Below are 20,415 nucleotides of genomic sequence, written 5' to 3'. Positions count from 1 at the left end.
TTGTATTCTGTACTCCATAAAAATCCCTACCTAGCCAAACTATACCACTCACTGGATTTGGAGTCAGAGAAACTGTGTCTGAGCCCTGGCTCTAATAGTTAGTATCAGCACTACCCAGAAAAAGTCATTTAGTCTCTTTTGAGCTTAGTTTTTTCATTTGTAAAAAACTAGTCCAGTGTCTAGAGTGCTGAAGTTAGGAAGACTCATCTTACTAAATTCAAATCTGGCCTCAGATATTTATTAGCTATGTGACCTTAGGCAGGTCACTATTCGCCTTAGTTCCTCATCTGTAAAATGAATTGTGGAAGGAATTGCAAACCACTGCAGTGTCTTTGCCAAGAAAATCCCAAACCCCAAGATTCAGACATGACAGAATGACTAAAGGACACCAATAGTCCTCTGATATTGAATTTTATCCTGAATTTTTCTCACCATCATTTCAGTCAACAAGTATTTAATAAGCACTTCCTAAGTACATTGTGCACATCTCACCTTCTTGTCTGTTTTATATTCTTTTCTCCCCTTATTGCATGTAGTAGTCTCCAAATAAGCTGAAGCAAATGAATGAATGTAAGAAGAAAAGAAGGAAGGGAAAGGTAATGGGAAATGGACATAGAAAAGAAAGACTGAAGAAATTTGTCAGGCTCAAAAGAGCTATCAGCAATCTCCCTCTAAGGGGAAACTTTATTTTCATAATCACAGATTTTGAGAGTTGAAAAGGACCTCAGTAGTCATCTAATTTAAACAATATATGAAGAGATTCCACACTATAACATCCCCAATGGGTTGTTTTCTAGTTTCTACTTGAAGATCTCCAAAGAGGGGGACGTCATCAACTCTCACGGCAGTCTATTCAACATTTGACCGATTCAAAGTATTAGGAAGTTTGTTTGTTTGCTTGTTTGCTTTTCCCCTGACAAAGTGGGAGGCAAGAATGGGAAAGAGGAAGAGGTGAATTTGTGAATATATGGGTTTTTATTTGTAGTTAACAATAGTACACTGAAATGTATGAAAGAGCCAAAAACTTAATATTACTTCTTGTTATACTAGAGTTCCTAACAAGTAGCACAATGATTTCTATTGATGTTATTTTGTCTACTTGGGGCTAGAGGTCCTAATGAGAAGCCCAATGGCTGATCAGGTAGGCAAAATAGAGAGAAAATAATCTATCCACTATCTAAGCAAACCCTTAAGTCAACATGAATTGGCACTGTTACTGGCCAATGACTGCTTTTAAATTTTTCTTCATCTCTTTTATGCTAGAATAACTGACCTGGTAAGCGCTTTGAGTGGTTTTCTGCCCTAGAAACTGTTTTCATAAAAGCAGATAAATAGATAGAGAAGGGAGAAGTATCTGGGGAAATCTAAATCTGCCCCCCAATTAGTATTAAATTGGGCATACCTCACTGCATTAGACTGATGTGTCTAAATCTGAAATAGAGTACATATACTTTAGCTTGCATGATGAGCTTAAATTGCTTTTGTTTGCTTGACTGGATCCATTGGGTCAATCATTCAAGCAGTCTTCTGCCCCAGATCCTCCAATTATGGGCATCCTGCCCTGAATAGAAATTAAAGATACTTAGAAGTTGTAGATATATAGCCATGTCTCCAGCAGTTTAAATGATATCACAAGAGCTACATGGATAATATTTTAAAATGATGTTGAAGTTTTCAAAAACAAAATAATATTGAAACTATTAAAAATTTCCCCCCCCCAAAAATCCACAGCACATATATCAAAGTTTTTTGTTGCTTAAACTGATTTTAAAGTGGAATGAATAGAGAAATTTTGTTTCTGTTTAGGTTGTGGTTTGTCATTTTTTTATGTTAACAAAACATTCACAAACTTGTAAGCTGTAAATCTTTTTTGTTGTTATTGTTAAGTTCATTTTAATAGATTTAGTTTTACTTTATGCCAAAGGAAAAAAAAGGGGGGTCGGTGGGTGCAAACTCTAAGGGACCTCAGAGGCCTATTTCATTTTATAGATGAGCAACTGAGGCCTACAGAGATGAAATAACTTGCTTTAAATCTCACAGATAGTATATGCCAGAGGAGGGCTTTGAACCAGAGCTCCCTGACTTCAAAGCAAGGGCTCTTTCCATGCTATCAAGCCTTAATTGTAGATAGAAGTATGCTTATTTCAAATAATTTTTTTCATGACTTTTCACAACCCCCAATACACTGCCCCTAGTGGACATAGAGATATTAGATAGAGATAAAGTAAAGAATATTTTCTTTACTGTCATGAGTACTTTTGTTAGGTTAGCCTACTATGTACCAGGCACTATGCTAAGTGCCCAGGATACAAAAAGAGGCAAAAAACCCAAAACAAACAAACAAAAAACCAGTCCCTGCCCTCAAGAAGCTTACAATCCAATAGAAACATTATGCAAACAAATGTACACAAAGTAAGCTATATATAGGATGAAGAGGACTTCTTTAACAGGGAAACTACTAGAATTAAGAGAGATGGGGACAGCTTTCAGTAAAAGATGGCATTTTAGTTGGGACTTAAAGGAAACCCAGGAAGCCAGTAGACCAATCTGAGGAGGGAGAGATTTCCAGGCATGGGGTCACCCAGAAAAAGATATCTAGAGCCAAAGGTTGGAGTGTCTTCTTTGTGAAACATCTAGGAAGCCAGTGTTACTGTATCAAAGAGAACTTGATGTGGAATAAGGTTTAAGAAGATTGGAAAGGTAGAAAGGTACTAGATAATGAAGGGCTTTGAATGCCAAACAGAATATTTTGTATTTGATTCTGGAGACAATAGGAAGCCACTGGAGTTTATGGGGGAGGGGCTAGCATGATATGATCACATCCACACCTTTGGAAAATTACTTTGGTGGCTGAATGGAGTATGAATTACAGTGCAAAGAGACTTGAGGCAGGTAGACCCACTAGCAGATTATGGCAATAGTACAAATATGAGATAACAAGGGCCTACGCTAGAGTAGTGGAAGTGTCCGAGGAGAAAAGAATGCATATCCTAGAGATTTTGCAAAGGTGAAATTGACAGGTCTTGGCAATAGATTGGATATGGGAGGTTGGGGGTTAATGAGAGATAGCAAAGAGTCCAGAATGACCCCTAGGTTGCAAGCCTGAGAGAGTGTAGTAACTTTGGACAGCAGTTTCTGTGGCGTGTTAAGATTGGAAGCCAGAATGTAATGGGTTAATACTAAAGCAGGGATGGGGAACCTGCAGCCTCCAGGCCACACTAGGTCCTTGAGTTCCAAACTTCACAGAACAAACCCCCTTAATAAAAGGATTTGTTCTGTAAAACTTGGATTCAGTCAAAAGGCTGCACGCAAGGACCTAGAAGGCCACATGTGGTCTTAAGGCCACAGACTCCCCATCCCTGTGAGAAGAGAGAAAGAGGAGGTACCTATTACTGATGAGCTTTGTTGAGGAGTTTAGTTACAAAGGGCAGAAGAGATATAGTATGATGGTAGAGATGGAAGGACCAAGTGAGGATTTTTTCAGGATGGGAGAGACGTGGGCATACTTGTAGGTAATAAAGCCAGCAGACAGGGAGAGAGTGAAAATAAGTGCAAGCTCATAGAGGAGGCAATCTGTTGGAGGAGATGAAATGGAATGGGTTTACTGGAACAAGTAAAGGAGTTGGCCTTCATAATGAGTAATGTCACTTCATCATATGAGATGGGGTGAAAAAGGAGACAGTAGCAGAGAACATCTGAATAATAAGAGATGAGAAAGAAAGGGGAAGAGTAAGCTTATGGTGAATGGCCTCAGTATTTTTTGTGAAATATGAGGCAAAGTTCTCAACTGAGAGAGTGGAAGGAGGGGTAGCCGCTAGAAGTCTGAGGAGGGATATCAAGTTTTGAAAGAGCCACACTGGAAATTACAGGGATGCCCATCAATTGTAAAATGGATGGACAAATTGTAATATATGATTTTGATGGGAATACTATTGTGCTACAAGGAATGATGAGCTCAGTGATCTTAGAAAAACATGGAAAGACTTGCATGAAATAATGAGTGAAATGAGCAGAACTAAGAGAACATTGTATACATTTACAGCAGCAGATGAATCATTTTGACTATATAAATACCTAAATTATCTATAAAGGACATACAAAGAAAGGTTCTATCTGCATCCAGAGTAAGAAATGATAAGCAGATGTATAGAATAAGCATATATATATATATATATATATATATATATATATATATATATATATATATACACACACACACATACACACACATATGTATGTATGTATATATATGTATATATATAATGTATATATGTATATATATTAGTGTCTAATGGAGGGTGAGGATGGAAAAAAGGAGTGAAGGAAATTTACATGCTAACTTTGTTGTCTATTTAAAAGGAACAGGAAGTTGTACATAGTGAATTTGTGGTTTCATGTGCAATTGCCTTTTTTATTGTACTATGTTATGGAAATATTTGTTTTATTCCATAAATTAAAAATAAATTGATGCATTTAAATTAAAAAAAAGAAAGAACCACTGTGGTGAGTTAATAAGGAAGGTGTAGTAGGATTGTCTAGCAGTAGCGAAGTCCCAGTTGAGGTTGTGTAACATAAATTTGCAGATGACCCAATCAGAACAGTTGCAGGATTTTCTCCATCTTCACTCAGTAGCACATGTGAAGACAGCAAATGATTGGAGTGATCCAGGGCTGAGGCTTGGATGGGAGTAAGCAGTGATATGATAAGGAGGCTAGGGATTCAAGAGATGATGGCAGTATAAAATTTAATTGGTCCACAAAAGGTTCAAAATCAGGAGAAAAAAAAGAGGGGATAGTGCAAGGGAGATGTCTTTGAAGAGAATTGAGGGATCAAGGGTTTGGAAGTCACAATTTGGATAAATAGTAGGGTTTTATAAGGGAAGTCAGAATGAGAGGTGAAAAGTCAATAGATAAGAATATTTCAGAATTCTTGAACTTAAAGGTGTTACATTTGGGACTGATGGCAAGATCAAAGGAATGACCATGTTTATATGTGGCTAAGACTGAGTGGAAGTATGTAGCTCATGGTAAGTGATTAGGTTGAAGAACTGAGCAGTTGAGGTTTTTGTGGGAGAATCAATCTGACATTGAAGTCCCTAAGTATGTGACAAGAGTTGTGGAGGAAATAAAAAATATGAACCAGATACCAAATACATTGAGGAAACAAAGGAAATGATGGGGATTCTACAAACAATGGCTACCAGGATTTTGATTGGGTGGTGGATATAGGTATATGTATGAAGGATGTAGAGATAGAGCAGTTTTGGAGATAGCTTATATTGTCACTATACTGGAGGAAATAAGGCACAGATAGAAGAGGATGCTAACAAGAGATTCACTTCTATGTTCTTCTAGTAGAAAACAGGTGAATGGAAAGGAGGACACCCTTAGCCCTTCTCTTACTCTATTTATGTACAATCAGTGCCTCCAAATAGTGGGAATGTAATTGGAATCTCATTGGTAAGAGCAGCATATACATGATAGTAAACAGAGAGTAAACAGAGAGATTTGATATGTAGCATCTTTATAGTGCTTTAAGGTCCATAAAGCACTTTAGAGATATTATCTCAATTTATTCCCAAAACAAGCCCAGGAAATAGGTACCATTATTATGTCATTCTTCCAGATGAGCCAGACAGAGGTTAAGTGAATTGCCTAGAGTTACAAAGCTATTAAATTTCTGAGGCCAGATTTAAACTCAGGTCTTGCTGACGCGAGATCCAGTTCTGCTAACTAGCAACTCTAATAATAGCTTGGTTTATATAGTACTTTTACATTTGCAAAACAACTTATGACACAATCTCATTTGTATCTCATAATAATCCTCTGAGATAGGTGCTATTATTATCCCCACAGCTGAGGAAACTGAGGCTGGCAGATGTCAGGTATATTGCCTAGAAAGACTGGTTGAGGATGGAAGAATCAGTCTATTTCTAGTGTCCATGTGTTTTGGGAAATAGGATATCACTCCCCTTGTGTCATCATTGGGTTATTGCGTTGCAGAGCAAAGTTCAATAATATCTATGTTATTTGAGGGTCTTGTTGTTCCAGAGCCTCCGTAAAACAAAATAGCCATAATTCCCTGCCCTGGGAAATGTGGTACCTGGTGATAAACATTAAGTGTGACACAGAAAATATTCCTTGAACAATAGAAAGGATTTCACCTTGGGAGTATGAGAGAATAAGAAGGACATTCCAGGAATGAGGGATAGACATTATAATATCCCATGATGCCCAGTCTCACACATATCTGAAAAAAACAATTTTTTGTCGTTGTTTTTTTTACCAAAGTCTGAAATAGACAACTGTGATTTAAAGCACTGACACCACTATTACAATATGTACAAACACCATTAATTATTTCTCCAGTAAAAGATTATTAGCCTCTCCAGAACAGGGTGTGTGTTATTTTTTTTATTTTTGAATACTTGGTGCCTAACATTGTACAAAGATCCTTAATAAATATTTGTTGAGTGAATGTTTGAATGATAATGCAGGTAAATGTCTCCCATTAATTTGAGTTAACATATCATATTAATCCATCAAACATCCTGTATTCCAAAGAAAACTGAGAAATTCATGGCATCTCAGGAGCTACCCTCAATGAATTCAGGACCCTAGGTCCAGATAATGAAATACATTATTGGTACCAAAAGAACCAGCAGATGAGAGGGCTGGCATCAAAGATCATGAAATACTGCAGAATAAGAGAAGGGTTGAGGCCCCACGTTTTCAGGAAAGGAAAGAGTGTTTTGTATATAAAATATAGGCTAATGCACTTCAGTTCTAGGAAAATTCTAATAACGTCATTATCAATGTTGTCATTGTTCGTTGTTGTTGTCATTTTTAAAGGTATGGTTAATATCTAGAAAGGGAAGCAAGGATAACAAAAAACCAGTATGACTTCATCAAGAATAGGTCATGCTAGACTAACCTAATTTCCTTTCTGACAGAGTTTCTGTATTGATATATCAGGTGATTGTTGAAGCTTGCCTAGCTCTTAATTTGACAAAGTCTCTCGTGTTATTCTTACAGACAAAATGGAAAAAAATAATATAGGCTATAAAATTAAAGGTAGATTGAAAACTGGTTGAATGGTTGGACCAAATGATTAGCCATTTAGAGGCAATATAAATGTAGAAAGGATTATAGTAGAATGACCTTGCCCTACTTACCGTTTTTTATCAACAACTTGGATAAAATTGTTAAGGTGTGCTTATCAAATCTACAGAGGATAAAAAAAGGCCCAGAGGAGTAGCAAAGACATTGAATTACAGAGTCAAGATCTAAAATTATTTTTAGCAAGCTATAATATTGAATCTATTAAGATGAAATTTAATAGGGAGGAATGCAAAATCTTATTCTTGAGTTAAAAATCCATTTAAAATTTAAAACATGGTTTTATTATATATGTGTATATATACATATATATAATTAAATAGCAATTCATCTGAAAGGTATTTGTTTGACTGCAAGCTCAGTATGATTCAACAGTGTGACACGGCAGCCAAGAAAATTAATTTGATCTTAGGATATATCAAGAAAGGCATAGATTTCAGGAATAAGAACTTGGTAATCTCCTGGTTAGATAACATTATGTTTAGTTCTGGATGCCACCTTTTAGGTTAGATATTGGTAGGCTGGAGAGTATAGAAGAGGGAAATCTCAAAATGATGAAGATCCTTGGGATCATGTCATATGAGAATCAATTGAAGGAATTAAGGATGTTTAGCTTAGAGAAGAGAAGATGTAGAGAGAACATGATAGATGCTTTCAAATATTGGAAAGGGATTTCTCTGGAGTAGTGATTGTTCCTTGCCTATTAAGTTCAGAGTTAGGAACCATGAGTAAATGTTGCAAAGAAGTAAATTCAAGTTTGATATTGGAAAAAAAAACCTTTATGTTAATTAAAGCCATGCAAAATTCAAATAGGCCACCTTTAGAAATGGAAGTTTTCTTCACTGGAAGTTTTCAGTCATTGGTTAGATAACTTCTAGACTATAAAAAAAGTCATCGTTTTCCAGGCATTGGTTGAACTAGATACTGCCTAAAGTGCTTTCTGACTGAGATTAAGGTAAATTCTGATGCAGAAGGGAATCAGGGGAAAATTTGAGTATAGAACTTTCCTAAGTAAAAGGCATTGGAAAATCCAAACCAGCAGGAGAACAGTAGGTCCCCAGGAAGGTGAATGAATACAAAAAGTAAATAGGTATGGGGGGAACAACAGACACAAAAAGGAAGATGTAGCAATATTGATTTTCACGTCCGTTGAACCTTTATTCAACCCTAACCACAACCATCCAAAACATTAGCCTAAATCAGGGATGTCCAAAATTCGGGCCTCCTGCGGCCCCGAGTGCAATTTGTGAGGCCTACCTACAAGCATAGAAATTTACATAAATGCTTTAGTAAAGGAAGCCCAGCTAGTGCAGAGCTCTCACTAAAATGGCAAATTAAAATATATTGTCTATTTTTTCAGTAAAAACCCAAGGTTGGACAGCCCTGACCTAAATCATCAAACTTACTATTCTTAAGGCACAGTATTTATCTATCATTCACTCTTGTCCCATCTATAGACTGAACAGAGATTACAGACAATCTGTTCTTTGCTCAGTAATTAATACTTTCCATCTCTCCCTCACAAGACATATTTAAATTTCCTTTGTATTTAGGTTTGTAGCATTGCAAAAGGGACAATCACATTGCTCTTAGCAATTAATTAATTCAGCAGTAACACCCTTAAGAAAAGTCAGATAATAAATTATGTGAGTTTGGGAGGGATTTTCTAAATTCTCTTTGCAACAGTTTTGAATATCAAGTCCTGTTTGAAGCTCTGGTGAGGCTGTCAGTAACAAGGAGTCCTCATTAACATTAGAAAAAAAGAAAGAAAAATATGTAGTATCCCATTCTAAGTTACCATCTTATTGCTCTATATTTTATAAAGCATAAGACACAATCTCCTTGTATAACAGCCATTGAAACCCACTGCACTCTAAACATAGCAGTTTGTTTATTTTTAATTTGTGAGTCATCCACAGCTTTAAAATCTGCTTTTATTCATGCTGTATTTTAAAAGAGATGGGTATGAATGTCATATTTTCATTTATTTAGAAAGGTTCAGATATTTACCAATAATGACTTTATTATTACCAAAACAAAAGACAACCAAGAAAGGTATCTATAACATATAGCTACTAACTTACCCAATATGAAATAGAATTGTGAACACATTAGTTTAGATCTTTTTTTTTTAGTAATTCAGATAACAACCTAAGTCCACTCATCTTAGGACACATTTACCTATATCCTCTAATGAGTTTTATATCAGGAATCTATCCAACATGATAGATGCCATTTTTTTTCTTCTACTTTCCCCAGTTTATGCATGAAATATTAGACTGTAAGGAAAAAGGGAAAAAGGAAGTAAGAGATAGGTATAGAGGGCATGAAGTGACATATGCAAATATCTGAAAGAGAGAAAACAGGGAAATGACTCTCTAAGCTTGGATTCCCTTGCTTCAAATTGATGACCAATACTAAGAACTGAAGCTAGGACTCCAGGGGCATGATATATACAAACATATACATACATACATGCAAATAAACTGCCTGATTGTTCTTGAAATATCTGATTCTTGATGAGTATTGTAGAGCCAGCCAACTAGAAAAAAAGCCTTACTTGCATCTCGTGTAGTGATATGCTTTGCTCACAGGATATGAACTAGAACATGATCATTTTATGATCCAAGCCATGATTTTCAGACACTCATTTGTAACATATACCAGGATTTAGGGTTCTGTACTTTTTTTTTAGCAAAGTATTTGCCTTATAGTAAGAGGGCTAAATGCTTCTTTCCTACATTCATCCATTTTTGTCTTATAAAAAAGAGCACTGAATATCTATTATTTCTACTAAGTAGCTGTTAAAACACTGTGGGGGCAAACTGATAAAATGCAAATTTATTAAGTTGTTTTATTATTTGTATTTGTATTCCCAGTACCTATCTTTGTGCCTGGCACCTAATGAGTACTTAATATATACTTGATTAATTATTAATCTGAAGTATATTTATGATTTCAGTTTAATTCACTGTATCTTTTTTTCCCTTTCTGCATGTGTTTGTTGAGAGAGGAGGGAAAGGTACCTTCAATCCTCACTTAAACCTTCATTGTTATCACACACACACACACACACACACACACACACACACAAATACTACTTATTCCTTTATCTTCTTTAAGTCTACTGCCTGGGCCCATAAAGAGATGAAGGGAGAACTATGGAATTGAAAAGCATGTTCAAGGCTGATATCATATTTTAGGAATTCTCACTTCCTGAGATGGTTATATCTAGGCTCTCATACCTCACAGTGTACGTTCTTAACTTATTTTTGTGTCATGGACCCATTTGAACTCCGGTGAAGCCCAAAGACCCCTTCTTAATTTTTTTTTAATTTTATAAATGAAGGACATGCTAAGCTAGTTGTGAAAATAAAGATACAATTATTTTCACTATTCAAGCTTGTGCAGTCTATCACTTGGTGGTGATAGATTCCTAAGTTCACCCCATGAATTCTATATACCTTTTGTGAGGCCATGCATTCTATGTTAAGAAGCCATGCATTAGAGTGAAAATGTAGTATCTCAGACACATATTTTATAATATTTGACTGTTTTGCACTGGATGTCAGTGCTCCTAGTATCTTGTAAAAATTCTAGTAGTCTGTGTGAATTATAAACAGACTAATTTGACAACCAGTTATCAATAGCTTTCTTAAATTCTTTTCACCACGGTATTGTTTCTTCCCTCTCCCATCCATCCTTCACAAAGCTGTCTCCCTTGCTAGGAGACAGAATGGCTAAAGCACTAATTACTCTTGGAAACAAGATCTGAGTTGGAACTATATGACCTGAGGCAAATCATTTAATCTCTTTCAGCCTCAGTTTCCTCATCTGTAAAATATGAATAGTAATACCATCTACCCCATAGGGTTGTGAGGATCTAATGAAGTAATATGTGTAAAGTGCTTTGCAAAGTTTCAAATGCCATACAAATGCTAGCTTAGCTACAACTCTTATATGTGTATATATAACACATAGACACACACACACACACACACACACATATATATATATGTATATATATATATATATATATATATATATATATATATACATATATCTCCTGTTCAAAAATTTCAGTGGCTCCCACAGTCTAATTAAAGTCATGCCCAGTGTGGCTCCCATTTATCTTTTTCTAACTTCCTTTCATCCTACCTCACTTCTTTTTATATTTTGGTCAGAATGTAGTACCAGCTATTCTCTGTACTTGATAACTCCATCTCTTATAGCAATGCATTTGTATATGACATCGCTCACGTTGGCCTATTTTAGATGCTTTGGCCATACTGTAACATGACTATATCCAAACCGTAGGAGGAGCATTTTGTATGCCTAATAAAAATTAACAATAGAATGTAAGCACCTTGAAGGAAAGAACCATTTTATATTGTCTTTATTTCTCCTGTTGCTTCATGAATGAATTATAAATATTATTTATTTAATTTATAAATATCTCAATTTTTTTCAAATTCCTTTCTTCTTTCACCTGTCTTCTTTCTGAGATACTTTCCAATAAAGAGAAAGAGAAAGAACAAGATAAAAAAGCTTCATAATGGAAATAGAATAAAAACTTGGATTAAAAAAACTTTGTAATTTCATATTCACTAACATGAATAATGTAGTCACTAGTTCAGAGTTGAAAAGACAAATGGAAAATTTCAAATGTATACATTTTTTGAATGCTGGTTTTAGAAAGTTGAAGGTAACATTGTTTAAAAAAAAATAGTTCACCTATCATTTAGCACACTGCCTAGGCATATAGAAGGTGCTTAATTAATGTTGATAGATTGTGATGCTGATGTGATCAAAGATCTCCCCCTCCCCCATTTAATAGGCCTCAGGTGGAGCTAGTTAAGGGAAGCTTGATAAGGAGAAGCTTGTTTATAGGAAGGCCCATTTGCTAAGTAGTTGCTAAACTTCAGGCCCATACTCTTTTGCTATTCCGTGCTAAGCCCCAGGCCTCCACCCGTTTGCTAAGTAGGTGCTAAACCCCAGGCCTACCCTGTGGGTATCCATTAAGGTCAGACTAGAGAGCCTCAGAGGGAGAGGGTAGAGAGCTGAAGAGAGTGGAGACTAGAGAGCTGTAGAGAGTGGAGTGGAGAGAGCTGCAGAGATTAGAGATCTAGGGGCAGCTGGGTGGCGCAGTGAATAGCGCACAGGACCTAAGTTCAAATCTAGCCTCAGACACTTGACACACTTACTAGCTTGTGACATTGGGCAAGTCACCCAATTGCCCTGCTTTTCCCCCTCAAAAAAAAAAGAGACTAGAGAGCTGGGGAGATTGGAGTAGAGATAGCTGCAGAGACTAGAGAGCTGTGAGTAGGAGAAGAAAAAGAAGGCAGAGACTAGAGAGCTAGGAGGAAGAAAAGAAGAAGAAGATGCAAAGCAGAGAGAGAGCTGTGAGAGATGGAGAACTGGAAGAGATGGAGAGACAGAGAGAGAACTGGAAGGGCTCTGTGAACTGCAAAGGCTTTCAGAACTATGGGAGGAGGGGACACAGGCAAGCTGACAGTTAGTATTCGTGAATGAGTGTTTATCAGAAGGCCTTAGCAGAAGGGAAGGTTACAAGATGGATTGGTTCCTTGTTGTGATACCATGTTTTTTTCTCCTTGCTATTACATTAAGGTAGGCTTACTGGTTTTGGGATACAATTACTGCTGTGTCGAATTGGGGTTATCGCTTCTGGGATTTGATCCTCTGGTGTCTGAATAAATGTTTTACTTCTTCTGCCTTCTACACAGAGAGTCTCTTATACTTTTGTGATTGCCACCTATACAGGGATATTCATGGTCACCATCAATATTATGAATCTTGCCTTACTGATACATTAAGTGAAACATGGGGCATCAGCATTTAGTTAACTAAATGTTACTAGCAAATGTCACATAAGAAAGATAGTGTAGGGGAAAATACACTTTCTGAATTTGAAGGGATTAGCTGTAATGACTTCTAAAGTCCATTCCTACTTTAAATCTATGATCCTATGATTCTTCATAGAAATCTATGAATTAAAAAAATAAAGATAATTAGCATGTCTATAAAGAGGAGACAAGTTCATTTCAGCAATACCATGTTCTCAAAACATCACTAAACTCATTGCCTCATTGTTTTGACATACCTGAAACAGTCCAAAATGAATAGCATTACCTTTCTGCTTTACTGTCTAAGTTTTAAGTAATTTTATGAAAAGACTTCAACTGTCTCTTTAATAATCTGTCATATGTTTCATAGTGATGCACCTTACTGGGATATTACAAGGGTTAATGAGGTAAATCCAATAAGAATGTTGAGTTATTTGGCAAAAGATGTTATTTGAACAGATAACTTTTAATCGTTTTTCTAGAGTTTTGAGAGTCCTTAGATATATTTTCTGTGGGTCAGAGCATTTTATTCTTCCTATTGGAAAGTTAGTCCTTCCACAGTGTGTCTTTTATTCATTTTTGTTTGTTTGTTTGTTTTAGGTGTAACACTAGAGTCAGATTCCTGCCTTGATCCAGGGATCCCTGTGAATGGTCATCGCCATGGTAATAATTTTGGCATCAGGTCTACAGTGACTTTCAGTTGTGACCCAGGATATACATTAAGTGATGAGGAGCCACTTGTATGTGAAAGGAACCATCAATGGAATCATGCACTGCCAAGCTGTGATGGTAGGTAAAACCTGACCAAAAACAAAAAAAGAACAAAAACAAAACAAAAACAATTGAAGGTACAGAGAGAGAAAATAATTTAACCAATAAAAGTTTATGAAAGAATAGAGAAAGGGACTAAGATAGGAGTGGAGCTGTGATTTAACTTGTATAAGAAACTCTCATTTGAGGAAACTCCCTCTACCAATGCAGGTTAGCACCTTATTTTACAGTCAGAGAGGTAGGCAGACCACTAACAAGTTACATGGCTTGTCCGTAGTCATATAGCCAGAATGTTTCAGAGGCAGAACTTAAATCCAGCTGGTCATGGCTTCATATCCAGTTCTCTATATACCCTGCCATGACACATCTGGAAACATTCATCTATTTAGCATCTAAACAAAAAGCTTTTCTTTACATAGTAACCTGCCTTATGTTTTTCCTTTACTAGCTATTCACATGGTGAAATAAATTATACTTTTAAAACTGAGATTCCCTATGGCACAATTTTCTCCAGTAGGCATAAGAACACTAGGAAAAAATGCAAGGCACACTGAATTTTGAGTTGGAAGACTTGGCTTCTATTCCTGAATCCCTTAACTGTGTGACACTGGGCAAGTGATTTCCTTTCTTTGAGTGTCGGTTTCATCATCTGACAAATGAGAGAATTAGGCCAAATGATTGCTAAGATCCTTTAGCTCTATTAATATTCAACATAAAAAAATATTTGGGCAAGCCTCACTTTATAACATTTAGTTGACAGTGATTCACATTGAAAGTTCCCAGTCAGTTCCATCCATATTATTCTTTCTGAAACCTAGATCACGTAGCACACAAACTTTCTGACATGTTTCATGGCCCTGTCCTCCCTACTCCTAAGCATGAATTTGCTTAGCTTGCACAGATCTGTTCCCAGCATCCATCTACTTCCCAGTCCCTCTTGTAGAGTAAGGGATTTCTTTACCTATTTTTTTCATAGCCCCCCAGAATTTCTCTTCCTTCCTGGCATACCCTTTTAAGTTAATAAAGACAAATTAAATGTTATGTGGATTTTTTTCTGTATTATTCTTTATCTGTATATACTTTTTAATGCATGGTTATATCAGTTATAGTAAATTAAGCATGGTATTCACATTTAAAAGTTGGGTATTATGTAACTGGACATCTGAGGGCTTGACAAAAATAGAAAATAGTTGGAGAATTATGAACAGACATTATCTGTCCTCAAAAAATATTCCACTGAACATCTTTTCCCTCTCATCCTTTGGATCCAAAAATCCTCTTAACAAGGTTTTAGTTGGGGGATGATGGAGGAAATAACTAGTACCTAAAAAGAGAGACAGAAAGAGAGTTTGAAGAAAGGAAGAAAATAAGCATGTATTATATGCTTACTGTGTCAGGCACTGTGTTAGATAAAAGTGTAAGCAAAATGATAGCCATTATTTTTCAAGTAAGAAATGGGATAAAAGAAACTGAGTCAAAAACAGAGACAGAGAGCTTGTTTAAAATAAATCTTAATTGTTTATCTGCTAAATGTCATATAGGTACATTGTTCTGGACTAAGCAATGAATTGTAATATGAGGTATCATCATATAATATCCAGTCCTTAGATTGAATCTTTGATTTTGTGGGTCTTAGGAATCCTAGATTGAGGAAATACCTTCTACCAAAGCAGCTTGCAATTTAAGTCTTAGTTGCCTACAGCACCAAAAGATTGAGTCCTTGCTCAAGGACTCACAACCAGTGAGTGTATGTTAGAGGTAGATCTTGAATCCAGGTGTTCTTGGCTTTGAAAATAGCTTTGTATTGATATCTTGCTGTATAAGGTGATATGATAATAATATTTTGATTCCTTAGATTTGAAATGCATCACCTAAAACTTTAATATAAGGTCTGTTTGGCATTGGGGTCATCTATCTCTTCATAAATAGGCAAAACTTATGCTTGAGACAAGTAGGATTCTAAGACTATATTTCTCTTTGTGTAAAAAGAAACAAAAATCAGTATCACTATCTGAATAATAAAAATTAACAAGTAGTCACTGGTGCTACAAATCACTTTCTGTCTCTGGGCCACAGACTCCTCGTGTGTAAAGAGGACTAGACCAGATGAACTATAAGATCACTTGGAGCTTTGTATCTATACTGCCATATATTATTGCAGGGACTCAAATTTTCAAAAGCCAAGCAATTGACTTTCATAGTACACATGGACAGTGTTTACTAAAACTATTTGTGGTAGAAATCTAACTTCTTGTTTCCAAAACTATAAAAATATAAATAAGAGGGATCTCGGTAATAAAAAAAATCCATTGATATCAAACCCTGAAAGACTCTGTCACCAAATGAGCTATGAATTCTCTTTTAAGTTTGCATTCAATAATTTAATCAAGCTTGGTACTCTTCACTGACAAAAGCAGAACTAAAGAAGCAAAGTTGGAGGAGTCTTTGCATGATATGTATTTTCATTCCATGCTTTTAATTTGATTGATCGGATGAAAGTTCCATTTGGATTTCTATTTTCTTCCTCACTTTGTTCATCCATTATCTCTCCTCCCTCTGTCAACAACTCACCTTTTTTCTTGTCACACAAAACCTTGATATCTTGCCCTCAACTTACTGCACACATCTAATGCATGGTTCATAAAGTACTATCATATTATCACCCAACATCTTTCTCTTGAGCTCTGACAAATTCCAATTTGTTTGAAACTATCCTTTCCTATCATTTGTAACCACATTATATCACTAGAAAAAAGTTAGATGATGACAAAAATCTTGTATTTCCTCCCCAAACTAAGAGAAGTTGAAGAATATATGAAAAAATCAAATATATACATAATACCATACAATCTGTGAAGAAATATGGAGTTAATTTTAAGGGGCATAGAGGGATTGATTTCTCAGTTTCTCTAATGGGCTAAAACTTGAAATTAAAAATGAAATAAAATAATCCTTGAGACTGTGTCTGGAAAAGACCCAGACATATAAACTATGAAGAATATAGATTATCATTAATTCAGTTCTACAAATATTATTTGAGGTATTCATTTGGGCATTTTTTTCCATGCTGGGCCAAACTCGAAGTTATTTTAAAATATCAACATCTATAACTTTAAAATCCTACCTGCTATGGATAATGGTAGACACAATAACCAAATGACTAACTGAATTTTCAACTTTCCTTTTGAATATATAGGGAATTATAGAGAAAGCAGCACATGATAGTTAAGAGACTTCTTGATCTCAATGCTGATGGATAAATGCTATTGGCAATTTATCAACCAATCAATCAAGAAACATTTATTAACATCCTGCTATATTCCAGATACTATGGTAGGCCCTGAGGGTGCAAATTTAAAAATGAAATAGCCTCTACACTTAAAGGGCTTACATTCCATTGGAAAACAACATTCACACTTAAGTTCAAATTTAAAATAGTTATAAATTTATAGCAAGGAGGGGGGGCGGGAATGTGTTGTGTTGTGAGAAATGACTTCAGTCAGGGAGACCTAGGTTTATTTTTCCCCTTTGACAAATGCAGGCTGTGGGATGCTGCGCAAGTTTTTTAACCTCTCAGTGCTTCAGGTAATTCTTTAAGATTAAGAATTATCCTTTTGGAGAATTAATTGTACCAATGAATTGCATTTCTGGTCAAAAAAATTAAGAGGAAATTTTATATGTATATATATGCATATATATGTATATATGTGTGTGTATATACATATATATATATATATGTATATATGTGTGTGTATATACATATATATATATATATATGTATATATGTACAATCTCCCTTCAATTCCAGTTATCACTACATCAAAACTACAAGATTGCACAAGTTAATAACTTAGGGGCTTCTCTCCCTTTATTTAGGTGAAATTTAACCTCATTGTACTTTCACCCAGGACTAAATCTCAAAACTTTGCAATAAATTAACTTGTTTACATGACATGTTTTCTCCAAACATTGGCCACCTATGGAATAATTCTGGTTCTCTTTGTTATTTTGAAGTTTATGTGGAGTATTTCTTACTCCTGAAACAACCAAAAATGGAAAGAGCCTTTTAATAGCTGAGGAAATAACAAGTCTACCTCTCCAGGCATGAATATGTTATAAAGATTGCTACTTTGAGACATTCAATTCTCTCCCCTTTTTCACCTTTTCATTGGGAATGTGCCGACAAAACATCTGCTGAAGCATAGAGTCACAGTTATTTTGATCTTAGACTTTTCCTGAAGAGTTGTGAAGAAGGAAAGTTCAAGTTATTCTGGGGATTTAGAGGAGGTGCTAAGGAAATAAAAAACAACACTATTTCTCTCAACTGGGGAAGCATCTGAAAGTCATCTCATCATCTCACTATTTGATATATTTTTATAATGTTCTGAAAAAGGAAATGATATAATGCTGTCCTAAAGCTCCAATTTGGAATGAGCCCACCCTAATCTGTATGTGTGCATATGTAATGCCTTGGTGGTCCTATCAGGCAAGGTTGATTATTAAATATGCTACTTCACCCCCCTCTTTGTTTTCCTTTCTCCATATTGCTGTGGAAATCCTTTTGTATTTTGAGTCAGAGGTCTTGAGTTCAAATTTTGAATCTGCCACTATTTCTTTGACCTTAGTCAAATAAATTAATATCTCTTGGCATTAGCTTCTCCAACTATAAAATGAGAGATTTAGACAAGATGGCCTAAGAAGTACTTTCTAGGTCCAAATCTGTGATCTATTAATGCTTGTTGACCTAAGAGTAAGGACCCTCATGATTAGGAATGAATTATTTACCATTTCATGTATGGTACATTACTATTATCTCTTTAGATAGATTCCTATATGTAAATAGGACATTTTGTTTCTTTAAATATGACGGCCATCATAGCCCTAGATACATATTAGGTTTTTCATATTTTTGATTGACCTGCTAATGTTAACTTCTAAGAATTTTCCAAAAAGTTGACTGCAAACAAATGATTCAGTAATGGCCAACTAAGACTTCCTTATACAGGCAGCATATTGGAACCAGGTATAGATTTGACATCAGAAAGGCCGGGTTTCAAATCTGGCCTCGGACACTTATTAGATGTGTGACACTAAGCAAATCGTTTACTCTTTCAGGGCTTGTGTTTCCTCTTCACTAAAAATGGCATAGCGCCCACTTTATAGAATAATTACAAGACAAAAATGAGGTCATTTATGTGTAAAGATTACAGTTATATATAAAGAGTAAGAATTTGTATGTAAAAACAAATCTGAGCTTTCATAAATTAGAATAATCTGCTAGGGAATGTCATGAAGGCCCGTTTATTTAAGGTAAATGTAAAGGCTGAATGGTGGAGAGGGGATTTTCAGCCAAAACATCTATAGGTTTTACTAGATATCTTCAGTGATATTTTCTGGCTCTGAAATTCCATGAGGACAAACAACCATTTGACACGAATCTTAGAAGTAAGATATCTGCTCAAATATAATTTGGAATACATCATAGGATTAGCAACCTAGAGCCAGAAGGAATAAGCCTTAGATGTCATTTAATTTGGAGTTGTCAAATTCATTTCATTCTGACCACATGTAGCCATGTACACTCCTGTGAGACCTGAACCAACAGTTAATTTATAATTTCCTAAGACAGTATGTGGCTTGTAGTTATGTTTCTCTTTGAGTTTGCCACTCTTAATCCAATCCATCCCTACAGAGTCTAAAATGATTGGTCGAAATTTTAAAAAGACAGTGAGTGGCATAACATGGATACTAACCAAGGTCCACTGACTACAGATCCAGTACCCTTTCTGTTATATCAGTGACATCTCATAACTGCTGAGGTCTCTACAGTTCTTAGCTATTTTGGTGCATTGGTGAGGAAAGTATAACCTCTGTCTTCTTAGAGAATTATAATCTGGAAGAAGGGATAGTGACTACCATTGCTAAAATGGAAGGATTCAACTGATCCATTCCTTGGATATGTGGATAATAAGAGCTTCGGTTAGCCCTTATTGGGCTGCATATGCTTTGTCCGCTGTACTACCAATCTGTCCAATACCTTGAGGGCCTCAGTCTAAGCAGGACTTGAACTCAGTCTAAGCAGGAGTTTCTGTCATGGTCAGCATTTATTTGATGGATTAATTTGAACCTCACAATATTACAGTATAGTAGATAACACAGCTTTACTATCTGTGCTTGTGTGAAAAATAATCTGATATACATTAGTAAATTAGTACCAGTTTCATAGAACCTCTTTATGTATATACAGTTTGAGGCTAAGATGATTGAGAAGTGAATAAAATTACCATATTTATCTTAAGGTAAGCTGCCTTTAAATATAGACAAGCCCGACCTTCCATGCACTCACCCTACAGTGAGATCTCTTTGAAGGGTGGGGGGGAAACCCCACTTGTAATTATTATGAAAATTAACACTAATTATAGGACACATTGAGATTTTATATAGCAATTACCTAGTGCATCCAAAATAAAATACAAAATCCTCAGCCTGGCATTTAAAGCCCTGCCCAGTATGGCTCTCAACTGCCTTTGCACTCATATTTCATATTATACATTCTTCATTCTATTCAATATGGCCTGTTAATTGTTTCACATTTAAAGTCATCTGTCTTTTGCTTCTGTGCCACTGCTTTAATGGTCCTTCTTGTTTGGAATATACTCCCT

General features: G+C 35.7%; 1 protein-coding gene across 1 annotated transcript in view; it reads left to right on the top strand.

Moving 5' to 3' along the window:
• LOC118843733 (CUB and sushi domain-containing protein 1-like) overlaps nt 1–20,415 on the top strand; it is a 2,679,416-nt gene that overhangs the window by 2,054,802 nt on the left and 604,199 nt on the right. The window contains 1 exon segment of the mRNA XM_036751485.1: nt 13,583–13,771. Within this exon segment, the coding sequence (XP_036607380.1) occupies nt 13,583–13,771 (189 nt within the window).

The sequence above is a fragment of the Trichosurus vulpecula genome, chromosome 3, assembly GCF_011100635.1.
Source record: "Trichosurus vulpecula isolate mTriVul1 chromosome 3, mTriVul1.pri, whole genome shotgun sequence".
Lineage (NCBI taxonomy): Eukaryota > Metazoa > Chordata > Mammalia > Diprotodontia > Phalangeridae > Trichosurus > Trichosurus vulpecula.
The sequence above is the reverse complement of the archived record's forward strand: the minus strand, read 5'-3'. Positions and strand labels throughout refer to the sequence as shown.